The following is a 15,236-nucleotide window of genomic DNA, read 5'->3' on the forward strand; positions in this document are numbered from 1 at the left end:
AAAAGCTTCCATCCCAAATTCCCTGCTCTTGGTGTTTTTAAGCAAAACAGCCCCAACAGCGGCTCCTCCCCTCTTCCAGGGCAAAGGAAGCCGCGGGACGAGGATGCCCGTGGCCACCGTGCTGCATGCCCGGTCATGTCCCGACAGTGCCCGGCTGCGGGACGCGCTGGGACACGCGGGGACACACGCGTGTGTCGGGGGGATGAGGGTCGTGGAATGACAGGGAGTCACTTACGGATGGGGGTCAGGCGGTGCAAACGCCGGGTCCTGGGCATGGATTCCTCCTCCTCCTCCTCTTCCCGGCTCCGGTTCCCTGCCAGCTCTGCCACTTTCTGCTGGTAGAGCCGCTGCGCTCTCTGGATGCTCTCCTGGTCCGGCTGGTGCCGGATGACGGGGGGAGCCGGCATTCCCAGCCGCTCCAGGATCCCCTTTTTGACGGCTTCCAGCTGGAGCCTGTCCTGGTCCCACGTGAGGGGCAGGGAATCCACGGCGGCGAGGGGCAGAAGGAGCTGGAGGCAGGTGAGGGTGGCCCAGACATCCCTCAGCGCTCCGGGCATCGCGCTCCTCGGCATCCTGCAGCTCCCGGGGCAGCCTTTACTCCCGAATCTCGTGCAAAGGCTGGACGTGCTGCCAGGGGAATGAATGAACTGGACCAGACCAGACTTTATAGGAGCCGAACTTTGCCCGCCCTCCTGCCGTGGGTGACAGAGTAAACTCCCAGCAGGAATTTCTCCTCTGGGATTTTGCACGAAAGGTTCTGGCAGTGCTGGAGCCCGGACGATTTACAAGCCGGTTTGAAGCTGCAGAGACAAGAAAGTCTGGAATACTATTTCTCAGCAACAATTATCCCACCATCTTCCGCTTCCCGTTTCCCCCACGGGATCCCGTGGCTGGGGGAATCCCCCTCACCTCCCCCAGCGGGTGGCAGGGGGAGATGGAGAGGGGATGCTGCGCAGCATTCCGGCGCGGCTCGTCCATCCCTGCATCCTCAGCCACCTTCCCTGCCCGTCGCCTCGCCCCGGTGCCTGTTATCACATGAGGGGGCTGATCCAGGCGCACGCAGCCCCTTCCCGAAATCCCACCGAGGCGGGAATGGGGCGGGGAGGAGGAGCTGGGCTGCCGGGCTCGTGCCGGGTGCGCGCCCGCAGGAGGAGTGGGATCAACCCTGGACCTTGTCCCACCAAACCGGCTGCTGGCACCGGTTCCTCCGTGCAGGTGTGGCCGAGAGGGGTGGGTATGTCCCGTGTCCCGATCCTTCTGAAGCAACTGTGGCACCGGGTTACATCATCATCATCCTCCCAAATGGAGCCAGGCAGGACGGAGCCTGCCACCAATCCGGCGGGGCCACGTGTGTGCCGGGCAGCGGCCGTGCCAGACCAGGGCTAGGGAGGAGAAAATCCACGGGGGGAACGAGCCACGGAGGTTGGCACGGGACCACCCGCCTCCCGCCTTCTCCTCAGGGATGCTTGGACCCAAAAAACACGAGCGGGGGGACGAGGAACCGCCGGTGGGATGAGTTGGACGGGCAGGTCCTCCCAGGGCAGGCGAGGCCGTTCCCAAACGCCCTGAAGTTGATCCAAGTGCCTGGTCTTCAGCTGTGCTCCTGCCAGGGGGTGAACGTGCATGCAGTAATCCCGTGATTTAGGGCTGTTTATCCCCCTGCTTCTCCTCGGGCTTTTCTCACCCGGCTTCTCAAGGGGTTGCCTGAGGCAAAGCCAAGAACAAACGTTTCACCCTAAAACTCGGGAAAGGAGAAGTTTGTCAGGATGACCAGCATCGTGTGGGGGGGATTGCCCACACGATGGTTCTGGCTCTGCTGCCCGGCTCTGGAGCCACCCTTGCAGTGGGATGGGTGAGGAGGAGCTGGAGTTTTTCTCTTCCCAGGGCATCCAGTTTGGGTGAAACCCCATGTGTGGCTCCCAGGGAAATGTTGCAGCCTCGTTTATCTCCAGGGCCTCATCCCGTGTGGATTTGGGCACCATCCTGCTGCTGCCATGCGTGGGGCATTACCCAGCCCTCCAGCAGCTGGGCAGGGATGAACCTCCCTCCTGGAGCATCTTCCCACTGGGGATCCTTAGGGAGTTCCCAGAGCACCAACCCCACTGTGATCCCTCTCCCAGGGATTTTGTCAGCTGGGGTGATTGCAATCCTTCATCCTCCTCACTCCAAGGAGGAAGGGAGAGGGAGTATCACCCAGGAGGATCACAAACCTCTGGCTACCACCCTGGGGCAGAACCATCACCATCACGTCACCCCCTCCACCCTGGACATCTCCGTGTCCCCAGCAGGTGCCAGCCCGGCCACCAACCCCTTCCACCACCCACATGGTGCCAAACGTGCTCATCCAGAGCTGAAACGGAGCCCTTGGCATGTCCAGGCAGGGGAAGAGGCCCCGACCCCTTCGACCACATTGAGCAAGACCCGGCAACCCCCGAAATCCCGAAGTTCTGCTTTTGCAGTGGATTCTCTCTCCGTGGGCCCGAGCCCCATCCCGGAGTGACGCACGGCCCCGCCGCTCCCGGAGCACCAAAGGCTGCTGGAGCCGGATGTTTTCCCCCCTGAAAGGCGCCAGCCCTGGAAGTCGGAGATTTACAGTCCGGCTGAAGCCATAAAACAGGGATTTTGGGAGCTGGTTTGATTCCCGACCGAGCGATGATGAAATGTCCCAGCGTGTCCTCACCAGCCTGCAAGAGGGGATTGCACAGCCTCCGCTCCATCCCACGTTTCCTCCCGGCTCTTCCCGGGCCGTCAGCACATCCTTTGGCGTCGGGAGGTCAGGTTTATGGAGGTCAGGTTTATGGAGGTCAGGTTTATGGAGGTCAGGTTTATGAAGGTCAGGTTTATCCAACGCCTCTTCCCGGCGGGATTGAAGGCTCCTCTCCACTTAGTGCATCCTCTGTGGGTCCCTCAGCCCGGCACAGATCCCACCTACCTGGCAGGGATCTAGAGCAGGGAAGACCGTGGGATTGCTGTTCCCAGGGACTCCTGGAGCTCAGAGCACCTGAGATGGGATGAGGGAGAGCAGGAGCTGATGCCACAGGGCTGTCGCTTCTCCACACACATCAAACAGGAGAGAAATTGGGGGATCTGGTGATTAAAGCATCACACAGAGATCCAGCGGCTGGAAAGGCTGCTGGGAAGTTCAGGAAAAGCTCAGAGCATGCACTGCTGAGCCTGGGAAGGTGTGGAAGTGTCCAAGGCCAGACTGGATGAAGCTTGGAGCAACCTGGGGTAGTGGAAGGTGTCCCGGCCCATGGCAGGGGGTGGAACTGGGTGGGCTTTAATGTCCCTTCCAAGTCAAACCATTCCATGATTCCCTGTAAATAGCCTTTTTCCCTTCTCTCCATCTCCAGGGGATGGGTGGGAAGCGTGGTGGGGGTGGTGGGTGCCATCCCAGAGCCCCCCCATGGCCGAGACCAAGGGGAAGAAGCCGCCTCGCAAATGCTGAGATTAAACTTCTAAAAAACCCAGGAAGGGGAACATGAACATGAGTCACTTCCCCACGGAACGTGGGCTGGATGCAGCCCTGAACTTGAACCAGCTGGAGCAGGACTTGGAGCGGGACTGGAGAAGCTCCTGGTGCCGTGTTGGATCCGAGGACAAAACCCCAAACTGGCCACAGGCAACGGGGGCTCCTCAAAATCCTTCGTTCCCCCTGATCCTTGGGATGGTGGTCGAGGGGCTGCCCCTGCCCTGCCCTCCCAGCTCTGGTGGGGGGACACTGAGAGGGGGGAGAGCACAGATGAGGGGGCTCCAGAGGGCTTCTATTCCCCCCAAAAAGCAGGAAATCCCCCCCAGCTGTACGAGCTGGCAGAAACCTCGGGGTGTTTTTTTTTTGGTAGAGTTCCTTATCACAAGCGGTGAGAGGGGAAGTGCTGCCCTCCGGATTTTGGGTCTCTCAGTTCCTTGCAGCTGTTGGGCAAAGAGATCCCAAAAACATGCTGAGAGCCCCTCAGGAACAGGGGGGCATCACCCCATGACCCACAGAGGGGGGTTACAGCTCCCAGCACCCAGAGCTTCCCACTGCCAGGCAAACAGTGCCGGATCAGGTGCTCCCCACATCCCTCAGGGACCTCGTTGCACCCTGAAATCACTTGGGCTGAGCAGTGGAGGAGGAAAACCCCCTGAAAAACGAGGCAAATAGTGCTTTCCCATGGTGTATTTTTCCAAAGGATAAGATGGGAAGAGCAGCCTGGTTGCTGCTGCCGCCACAGGGAGATCCAAGCTGCCCTTTAGGGGTTGGTCTCGAGGGAAGGTGGGGCTGGAAGCACCTCTGGCACTTCCAGGGATAATTCAGAGAGAGAAAACCCTGAGGGGAAGGGGAAGAACCCGGCCAGGCCCCCGGTGGCAGGGATCACATCCTGGATTTACGAGGGGATTGCGGCTCCACCCTGTCTCATTTCGGGTCTGGGGATGGGCACAGAGGGATGGGAGATGGGGCTTTCCCTCTGCTGCCGGCGTGGGATGTTTGGGAAGCCACATCCAGTGTTTTCCCAACGCTGCCACCACGGAGTGGTGGAGTGGAGGCCGAGGTGACCTTTGGATGTTTCCCAACTAAAGACAACCAGGGCGAGCAAAACAAAGCAGCTTTTTGCCCCCATCCCAGCAGGAATCACATTTTCCCCCCCCCCCCCCTTTGCTCCGAAGTTTACGGCATCTCCCAAAAACGAGACTTCTGCTCCACTTGGACGAAGACATTCCTGCCTCCCGGTCAACGATTAACTCGGGTTCCCGGCCCCCCTCGGCCCCGGGGAAGGGCAGGAAATGCCTCCCATCCGACCGCCGAAAACGGGAACGGGGCTTGGGAAACCCTCGGTCACGCCACCGGCGCCTTCCTCACGGAGATGCTCTGGCCACCAGGATGTTCTCAGCTCCCAAGGAGCGTCTTTCCCGCAGGGATTCCCGGGACACGGGGATTGCCGGGACAGGGGGATTCCCGGGTGGGCTCTGGTGAGGATGCTTTGTGGTTTGTGGTGGTGTTTCCCCATCAGAAGGTGTAATAAACACCTTGAGGGCATCATGGAGCTGGATTTCATGGGTTTTGTGGGTCTCTTCCAGCTCAGGATATTCAGGATCATCTGCAGGAGCAGCTGGGAACGAGCTCAGCCCGAGCAGGATTGATGTGGGTTATTGAGATTGTTATTGAGAAGTAGCTTTAAAAAGCAGCTTTTCCACGGTGGGAGCCTCTTTCTGTTCCATGGGAGATGCCTCTTGACCCTCCAATGTGCCCAAACAGCCCCTTCCCTCCATTTTCCAGGAGGTATTCCCAGACCAAGGCTTTTGGGAGCATTGTGATCCCTTGGGATGGTGGGGCCAAACCCAGGAGCGGAGCACGAGGCTCCAAAGGGACCCAGATGAGCTCTAAATTCTTCCTCCAAAAATCTTTCCAACATGGAGCAGAAGGGAAAAACGGATGAAAGGAACATAATCCAACCTGGGCACATCCCAGAGCAGCATCTCCTTTTCCCAGGGAAATCCTTGGGAGACACTACAAGGGATAGACAACCCAGAAATCTCCTTAAAACTGAAGGATTTTAAGGGTCTGGATATTTGTTTGTTTGTTTTAAGTGATGGGAAAAATAGATGAAGGAAATCAAATTCAACCTGGGCACATCCCAGAACAGCATCTCTTTTACTGAGGGAACCCTTAGGACATGGAAAAAAGGGAAGGTTAACCCAGGAAGCTCCTTAAAACTGAAGGATTTTAAGGGTCTGGATGTTTGGATTTTGCTTTTTTTTTTTAAGTGATGGGAAAAACATAGATGAAGGAAATCAAATCCAACCTGGGCACGTCCCAGAACAGCATCTCTTCCACCAAGGAAGATGCTCCAAGGGAAGGACAACCTTAAAACTGTAGGATTTTAAGAGCACAAGGCACAGCTTTGAACGAGGAATGAGGGTGGAAGGTGATAGAGAATTCCACGAAGTTGCTGTTAGCCCGACCTCCAGCAGAAACAAACGGATTTATTTGTGATCCCAAACATGGACCAGGCTCCACGTGCCTGTCAGGAGGGAATTAGTCACCGGAGCATGACTCGGGAAAGGGTTGTGTACACAGGGCACGTTGCTCCCGCATGGAGCATCCACAGCAGCGCGGAGCAGCTGGAGAGAGGAGCAGCAAGAAGGGATTTTTTTCCCCCCCCAGGCTGGTTGGGAACCGGCCAAGAAAATCCCACCCTGCAGCAGAGGTTGGTGGAGAACGTCCCTGTGTATCCCCTGGAAGGCTGGATCCAGGTGGGACCACCCGGCAGCAGGGAAAGGGAAGCGCGGTGGGAGGTCACGGTGAGGAGCCCTTGGAATGGGGGAAGAGGCAGGCAGAGCATCATCCCTGTGATGGGAAGCTCATGCTGGGAATTCTTGGCTGTGCTGGGAGGCTTTTCATCCCCAGGAGCCCATCCCAGGGCGGGAGAGGCAGCGAATCCTGCTCTGGGACATGTGTGGGACACGTGCTGGGGCATGTCCTGGACCTGCTCTGGGACCTGTCCTGGCACCTGCCCTGGTACCTGTCCTGGGACCTGCTTGAGATCTTGGGATCCCAAATTCTTGGGATTTGCTCTGGGACCTGCTTGGGATCTGCCCTGGGACTTGCTTGGGACCTGTCCTGGGATTTGCTCTGGGACATATCCTGGCTTATGCCCTGAGATCTGCTCTGGGATTTGCTCTGGGATCTGCTTGGGATCTGCCCTGGGATTTGTGCTGGGACCTGTCCCGGGACCTGCTTGGGACCTGTCCTAGGACATGTCTTGGGACCTGCTCTGGGATTTGCTCTAGGACCTGCTTGGGATTTGCCCTAGGACCTGCTTGGGATTTGCCCTTGGATTTGCCCTTGGACATGCCCTGGGACCTGCCTGCACATGCCCCACCGGAGGCAGCGAGGGCTGCTGGGAGCAGGCAGGAAATTCCAGCCATTCCCCTGCCCCAGATCTGAGGCCCTGGAAGCTCCGGGGAGCAGCGGCTGCGGGAGAGGGTGGGCTCTCCTCGGGCACCTTTGCCTGAGCTCAGCTTTGATTTGCAAGCTGGGAAACCACGGGGAGGGAGCAGCCTGCCAGATGGACGCTGCCCAAAATTCCCACCTCGTTTGGGAAGGGTTTGGAAGGCTGGAAGAGAGGGGGGAGCAGAGTAGGATGTTAAAGGAATAAATTAAGATCTACGAGGGGCCAGTCCACCGAAGGCATCTCCTCCGTGAATCTCTGGATCTCCACCAAGGAATCCCAGTGGGATGCTCCAGGATGAGCCTCCTCAGCACCGGCAAAGCCTTGGATCTGTCCCTCCAGGGAGCTGTTTGCAAAATGACCTCATGGACACATGACATGCCCGGAACATGACATCACCCCCGGGAGCACCGTGCAGGAAACGTTTATCACCTTATAAAGGGAATTAAAAGGGGAGTGATGTCATCAGGGGGCGGCTCAGGGAGCTCCAGTCCTGGCTCACCTGGGAGGGAGATCCCAAATTCCCAGTGCCCAGCACGTGCTGGGTGTTGGTGGGGGGAATAAAAGCTGTGTCTCCCAGAAAAGGTTGGAGAACCCGGTAAGATCACCGTGGCAGCTCAGGAAAAAAACCCCAACATTCCCACAAAAAAGACAGAGGAAAAGCAGAGATTCCTGAAGAACTGGGGTGTTTTCCTTTCTGATCCCCCCCCTCCAGGCACAAACCAGCACCTTTTCCTGCCATCTCTGCAACATCAGGAGAGTCAGGACCAGGAGAAGCCCCCAGGACCACACTGGAGCTGTGGAGGGGTTGGATTGTCCCCAAGTCCTGGATTAACCTGGATCTGTGGAGGGGTTGCACCCTCTGGCTGCCCTGGATCAACCAGGAGCCATCCAGGATCCTGCTTCCAGGATCCAGGATCCAGCACTACATCCCAGATCAGGCTGGATCTGTGGAGGAGTTGCACTCTCCATCTGTCCTGGATCGACCAGGAGCCATCCAGGACCCTGGTTCCAGGACCCTGGTTCCAGGATCCAGCACCACATCCCAGATCAGGCTGGATCTGTGGAGGAGTTGCACCCTCTGGCTGTCCTGGATCAAGCTGTCCAGGTGTTGCACCCTCTCCCCATCGTGGATCAACCTGGATCTGTGAAGGTGTTGCACCTCTGGCTGTCCTGGATCAACCAGGAGCCATCCAGGATCCAGGATCCAGCCCCACATCCCAGATCAGGCTGGATCTGTGAAGGTGTTGCACCTCTGGCTGTCCTGGATCAAGCTGGAGCTGTCCAGGTGTTTTTTTACCTTCCCCATGTCCTGGGCCAACCTGGATCCTTGCAGGGGGTCACCCCCCTCCCAGGTCCCCGCTGTCCCACTCTGGGGTGACACCAAGCACAACGTGCCTGTATGGCAGCACCATCTGGTGGCACCAGCCCTCCCAGTCATCCCAGTTTGCTCCCAGTCAGGCCCAGTGGTAGCAGGAATAGGGAGAGAACCCTTAAAACAGCCAGCAAAGCACTTCCATCCCCGTGGAGGGGTTTAAAGGACGCGTGGACGTGGTTTAGGGTGGGACAGGGGGAAGGGGTTTTTGTAACCTCGGAAAACAACCGGGGTTAAAAACACACGGTGGAGTCAGAGTTAAACTCTTTATTTCCTTTGAAACACGGGTTTAAATCCTCAGTTACAAAGTCCAGTCTGGCAGTACAAGCTGAGAGCACATTGCTGGTCCCTCACCACACAGCCCTTCGTGACACACGGGGGGGTTTTTTGGGGTTTTGGGGTTTACAAGGCACTGCAAGAACACACGGAGAGAACGGGGAGCCCCGAGGGGGTTGGAATTGTTGCTCCAGGAGTCCTGACAAGCACGAGGCGGGGAGAACACCTGAGATACACCCAGACAGACACCGTGGGTTTCACAACCGGGGGACAAACACCTCGCTCAGAGGAGACACAGGAAAAAACCAAAAAAAAACCCTCAGGAATTGGGCCGACCCCGAGCCAAAAGCGAGGAGGGAGAATCCCTGGGGGTGTGTCAGCAAACCTGGAGAGCTCCATCTCCGAAGGGCATCCTCAGGAACACCAATCCAGCAGTTTTCCCACCCACCTCGGGGGATTTAATCCATCCCAGCACAGGACAAGGCACTCCCTGATCATCGAAAAGTAAACATTTTGTGATTTAAGAAGCTGGTGCAATAGAAAAAACCTGAAAGGTTTTGTATTTAAGGATTTAAGTACCACAGAGTTTTTGTTTTAAGGGCAGTGATAGTTTTTTTCGTTTCCCATCTTTAATTCCTGTCCCTGGGGAGGCGTTTCCTCCTCTGCTTTTGTCTCAAAATAAAGACTGAGCAGAAGCAGGTCTCAGGTTCCAGTTAATACCTCGAAGAATTAACAACATCCTCAGCTTTGGAGCTTTGGCAGAATATCACTTTCAGCACATAAGACACTCATCAGACAGGAATACAAGTTTTTTGTAATTTTTTTTTAAGAAAAAGTGCACTTTATACTGCGAAAAATTAGGGATTCTGGTGCAAAAATAACAAATCCATCTACATCAAGACGAGTATTTATGGTATCAACAACGGGGAGGGGGGGGTTTATCCAAGTCAATAAAGTTATAAAGAGCCTTTGCAACTCTGAAATTCCTATCGTTAAAATAAAATTAAAATCATTAAAATATTATGGGATGAAGTATTAAAGGGAAGGAGATAAAAGGGAGGAAGTTACTTTGGGAAAGGGTCTGTACAAATTAATCCTGATGGTTTTGTCTGCGGTGGGGGGGGGGAGAAATCTGAAAATCTGAATTAAGAAAAGCCCCACACCGAGTGCTTTTTATGTCCAAACATCCTGATTTTCAGGCAGCTTTCAGACAGCACCACTCCCTCCTGCAGCAGCTGTGTCTGAGAAACCTGTTGGAGCCAGAAATCCAGGAGAAATTCAAAAAGATTCCCGAGTCACAGCCAATTAAACCAGGAAACCACCACGGCCAGAGCGTCGTTGCTGCTGCTGCAGCTTTGGCAGTGGGGAGTCCCAGAGTTCCTCATTTTCAGGGTTTTCCCATTTTTTTTTTGGTTTGAAGAAGCTCCTCCTCCTCCTGCAATTCCTTTTCTCCATCTCACACACACACAAAAAAAATAAAAAATAAAAAAATCCACCCACGAGGGCAATGGGTCAGAGAATTCCAGGATGGTTTGGGTTGGAAGGGACCTCAAAGATCACCCAGTTCCAACTCAACTCAAGATTATTTGAGAAACTTCAGTGGATTTTAAACTTTTTTTTTTAGGCTTTTCCCTACCAAAACCAACAACACACTGGGAGCCTGTGCTGTCTGTGCAGGCCTGGAAGCTCCTGGGGTTTTATTCCAGAATAAAAACCTGGAATAATCCCCTTTGGGGTTAAATATTGCCTGCTTGAGAGGTTGGATGCTACATCTACACCTGATTCCAGGTGAGTTGGGACACAAAGTCCCCTTTTTCCACCTGATTTTCCACAGCACAAACCCTACAGAGATGATAATTCCAATCTTAGCTCAGAGCTCTGGTTCAAGGAATCTTTCCCTGCTGTGGGAATCCCCCAACGCCTTCGGGCTGAGCTTTCCAACCAAAACACCACCTCCAAGGAAGCATTTATCCCAAAAATTCCCTCCTTTTCGGGGTGAAAGCAGAGCTTTTGTGAAGTCTGGAACTCTGAACACCCCCAGCCAGGTCTCTCCCTCCTGGAAGGACTCTGGAAGCTCAGCAGTTCTTGGCTGCTCATGCCACAACCCCACTCGACACCTCGAACCCTCTTCCCGACCTTTTCCATCCTTTTCCCACCTTCTCCCACGTTCTGGGAGGAAACAACCAGGCTGGGGAATACTCCAGATGAGGTGAACTGCTGCCAGGTTTGGAGATTCTCTCCAAAAAGGATCACAAACAGCTTCTGCACCAGGTAAAAAAAAAACCCTCTGACCACATCCAGGATCGCTCAGGTCAGGAGGGATCCATAAGGATCAGAGTCCCACGTGAATCCTTATGGAAAAGAACCTTCCAAGCTCACAATTCCCTTTTTCCCCTGTGGTTATTAAGCAGATCCCCACATTTAATTCACCTCCTGCCAGCAGCACCACCAAACTAAGACGTTCAGGAGCACCTGGAGTTCCTCAAAATCCTCGGCAGCGTTTAACGGCCGGAACGATCCAACTGTCACCCCAAACCTCCCCAGCACCTTGGCCAGTCCCAGAGAAATGACATCAGACCCCCATCCAGTGGAACCTCCCTAAATTCTCTCTTCCACACCAAATATCCTCAGCCCTCAGTTCTCCCCATCCCCAATTTTGCAGTCGCACGATCCCAAAATTCCACCAGCTCTCCCATATTCCAAGTCACAGGCACTGGGGGGGGGAAGGGGGATGAACAACTCCAGCTGAATTCCCTACCCTTTCACTCACTGGCACGAAGTTTTTTTTTTTTTTGGGCTTGGCAACAGGTCTCCCAGTCAGTGCAAATCAGCAAATCCTATTTATTGAGGAACTGGAAGAGGGAGCGAATATAGGAATTACACAAACTGAAGCTCTGCACCAGTTTGGACATCCTATTCCCAAAGAAAAATTATATGCACCTAGAGGAAAAGCTTGGTGAATTCAACAAAAAAAGCTTTGAAACCCCCCACCCCCCCAAAAAAAATAGTATTTAATTTAGGTCAGACGAAATAAAATTAATTTTAATGCCATTTTTGCCCCAAGTTTTGCTACAGGAAATTTCTCTATGACCACGACACCCTTTACAAACACAACCTCAGGACTAATTCTCAAAAAATCCCCCTAAAAAAAAAGAGTATAAAATAAATTATGCTTCCTAAAGGAACTGATCCTGTGGAGCTTCACAAGAGCAGAGCTCGGAGCGAACTGTTCCCCAAAAAAAAAAAATGGGATTTTTAATGCTGACACATCCAAGGCCAAGCACTGTGGTCCTCAGACAGCAGCAGGCACGGAAACTGGCTCCGGATTTTCCCCTGGAACAGCAGAGAGCACCCAAACCAGGAATATTTAGAGGTGTTGAACAGGATGTGGGGGAAGCTCTTCCCACGGAACTGCTGCTGTCTGTGCTCCCTGCTGGTGGATTCGGAGCCACCAGCGGGATCTCCGAGGCTCCAAAGGGTGTGGGAACACCCAGGAGACATGGATAGACCCAGGAGACATGGATAGACAGGGAACACCTCCCCTGGATCCCACTGATCCCCCCAGAGCCCCCCCAGCTCAGCTCCAACCAGCCCTTCCCGCTCCTGCTCCAACTCCATGCTTGGAATTCTGTTGTGGCCTCACCAATCTCTTGATCCTCCCCTCCCATTTTATCCACAGCTACAGGGAAAATTAAATAGTTTAACTGGGAATTACTCCATCACCAAAGCTCCTGGAATACGTGGATAATCCCCTTTCCCAAGTTTAGCAGCTAAGAAACACCCAGGAGGAAAACTTCCCACCAACAGTGGGATAAACCTACGGGATAAGTAGCTCAACTAATCACCCAAAAAAAATAAAAATAAAATGCATCAAACCATGAAGATTTCAACAAAATATTAAATAGAATAAATTACTAATCAGAAAAGTCTGACAAGTGCTACCTCGGATTTGAAGGGGAAGAATATTTCCATTGGAAGGAGAATTCCTTTGATTGAGCCTGGAGAGGGAAAACAGAGGGAATTTCCCTGGGTCTACCCAAAACTCTTCATCCACAGGTGCCCCCTTGAGAGTTCTTGCAGCTGGAAAAGTCTTTGTCCTCTCTCTTGAGGGTTACAAGGAGTGGTTTTGTCCTTTGCCATCCTATTTTTTCCTGGCAAACAGCAAGTCCAGGGCAGCTCTCACTGAGAGATACTATAACAGAGCCAGTCAGCATTGGAAAAACTAAAACAAGGGAGGTTTAAAACGTTTCAAAAAGTTGATTTATATATATATATATATATATATTTGTAAAAGTATTAATCAAATCACAGACTTCTTTCATTTAAAAGGCTCCTCGAGGAGCTCGACTGGTCCTCAGCCACCAGTTTGGAGTCTGTTCCTGCTGCAACATCTTCTGGTTTCTGTTGGAATCTCGTGATTTGGCAGCAAAATCTCCACATGTGACCAGCAGGCATCACCCACTTCTCAAGTCCTGCTTGTGCCCTTCCCCAAAAGAGAATTCCTGGGAAAGTCCACACAAGCAGCAGCACTTCGGAGCCTCCCACTGGGAGAGGGGGGAAAGAGCCTGGAATCCTCACCCAAAGCAAAATTCCTTGTTTCCAAACCACTGCCTGGGCTTTCCAGGTGGTGGGAAGAGGTTGGAGATCTGGGATTAGATTTGACAGGACCTCTTTTAATCTGTATTTTGACGCCTCCTCTAAACCAGAGGCGGCGATTCGGGATTTGGGTTAAACATCACTGGGATGAGGGGGGGAAAGATTTGTAACTAAGGAAGTTATAAATTACTCAACCTCTGCCTTAAAACCAAACAGGGAGCACCAAGAGGCCGGGATGAAGATGTCCCATGGGGAAAGTGGCTTTTAGCAAAGCTCTTTAACCACTGATGGTTCATTTTGGGCACTCCCGAGGTGTTCGGTGCAGGAGGTCCACTTGAGGTTGACTTGAGGAAGCAAGGTGGCCAAGAGGGANGGGGGAAAGATTTGTAACTAAGGAAGTTATAAATTACTCAACCTCTGCCTTAAAGCCAAACAGGGAGCACCAAGAGGCCGGGATGAAGATGTCCCATGGGGAAAGTGGCCTTTAGCAAAGCTCTTTAACCACTGATGGTTCATTTTGGGCACTCCCGAGGTGTTTGGTGCAGGAGGTCCACTGGAGGTTGACTTGAGGGAAGAAGGTGGCCAAGAGGGAGCCAGGAAAAAAAAAGAAGATATTTGGGAATATTTGGCGAGAGTTTGGCCCCAAAAAACCCAAATCCTGCTCCAGGCAAAAGGAATCCAAATACAGCCCTTCTACCTGCAGCTACACTGAACCAGCACATCACAGAGACCCCACTGATGTTTGGAGGGTGTGGGGTGAGGAGTCAGTGCCTAAAATAATTCCCCATTTCAGCAAAGCAATTGGAGACTCCTCATCCCCCACCAAACTCTTCTCCAAGGCAGTCCCACGCCATCCCAACTCTTTCCAGGTGTACTTTTACCTTCTAATTTGGGTCAAAGAGAGAGGGGAGGGGGGAAAGAAACCCCAAAACTGACTGAAAGCAAACCTTTCAACTCAAAGACAAGCCAGTAGAGGGCTGGGTTATCCATTCCCTGCACCTGAAGGCCAAGTCCAGGTGAGGAACTTCCCATATCCGTGCCAGATTCCATCCCCTGGCTGACAGGGAAGCTCCCAGCACACACACACCCACTTCAGTCACTCAGGAACGAGGTGTCTTGAAAGAAGAGAGTTTGAATCCTTTGTTGCCAAGGCTGAAACTCACAGGTTCGACAAAAAAAAAATAAAAGTCCATTTCTAGAAGAGGAATTTTCCTTTTTTTTGTTGTTTTTTTTTTCTGTTTGTTTGTTTGGGTTATTTTTTTTTTGGAATCTCCAATTCTGGGTCCGGAACGTCTCAGCCCCGGGTTTTGTTTTTTTTGTTGTTGGTTTTTTTTTCCCCCCCAGTACTTCAGCAACAGGGGAAAAATTTTGGAAGTGCAATACCAGGCTGGCCTCCCTGCCCACGCTCAGTGTTCGTGCTGGCAGTTGATTTTGTCCTCGGAGTGCTCCAAGAGATCCAGCATCTCCTCTATGATGGCCTGCAGGGCCCGGCCCAGCTGTTCCGCGGAATAAGGTTTTCCCAGCGGGGGAACGTGGACAAACGCCGACCTCCCACGGCTCTGGTACAAGGAGGTGTAGTAGGTGAAGTCACAGAGGTACCTGGAACACAAAAAGAGGGATTATTTACCCCAGAAAAATCACACAAATACAGGTCAGGACGAGCCGTTTGTGGATCAGCACAACAGCGGGATTTAGTGGGATAAAGTGGAATACGAGCCTGGAATTGTGAGTCTGGGATTGTTCTAATTAAATCTAAGACAAAAAAAACCCACGAAGAACTGCTTTTTTATATCCCTGATGGTTGGGTGACCAATGAAAAATAGGGGGTGTTGCCAACCCTGTGAGAAGTGAGGGGTGGGAGACCTCAAAAGCCACGTGGATGTGGCACTTGGGGACATGTGGTGGCCCTGGCAGTGCTGGGGGAATGGTTGGAATTGATGACCTTTGAGGGCTTTTCCAACCTTGTGATTCCATGACAAGTGTATGAATTTTAGGGGCCTCAAGAGCTGAGCACGAAGGGAACACACGGGACACGTTCGCGTGAGGTGGTGGCTGCC

General features: G+C 53.2%; 2 protein-coding genes across 3 annotated transcripts in view; both read right to left on the reverse strand.

The window, feature by feature from the left end:
* Positions 1 to 137, reverse strand: part of GDF15 (growth differentiation factor 15) — a 1,395-nt gene extending 1,258 nt beyond the window's left edge. Inside the window, exon 1 of the mRNA XM_029963856.1 lies at positions 123 to 137. Within this exon, the coding sequence (XP_029819716.1) occupies positions 123 to 137 (15 nt within the window). The remainder of the gene's footprint in view (positions 1 to 122) is intronic.
* Positions 138 to 14,505: 14,368 nt separating this feature from the next.
* The window catches only part of PGPEP1 (pyroglutamyl-peptidase I), a 9,097-nt gene continuing 8,366 nt past the window's right edge, over positions 14,506 to 15,236 (reverse strand). For both annotated transcript variants that reach the window (XM_018083562.2, XM_018083563.2), the window contains one exon: positions 14,506 to 14,778. In XM_018083562.2, coding sequence (XP_017939051.1) covers positions 14,586 to 14,778 — 193 coding nt within the window. In that variant the 3' untranslated portion in view covers positions 14,506 to 14,585. The remainder of the gene's footprint in view (positions 14,779 to 15,236) is intronic.

Source organism: Manacus vitellinus, unplaced genomic scaffold (genome assembly GCF_001715985.3).
Source record: "Manacus vitellinus isolate BGI_N305 unplaced genomic scaffold, ASM171598v3 scaffold_64_pilon, whole genome shotgun sequence".
In the NCBI taxonomy this organism is placed as follows: Eukaryota; Metazoa; Chordata; class Aves; order Passeriformes; family Pipridae; genus Manacus; species Manacus vitellinus.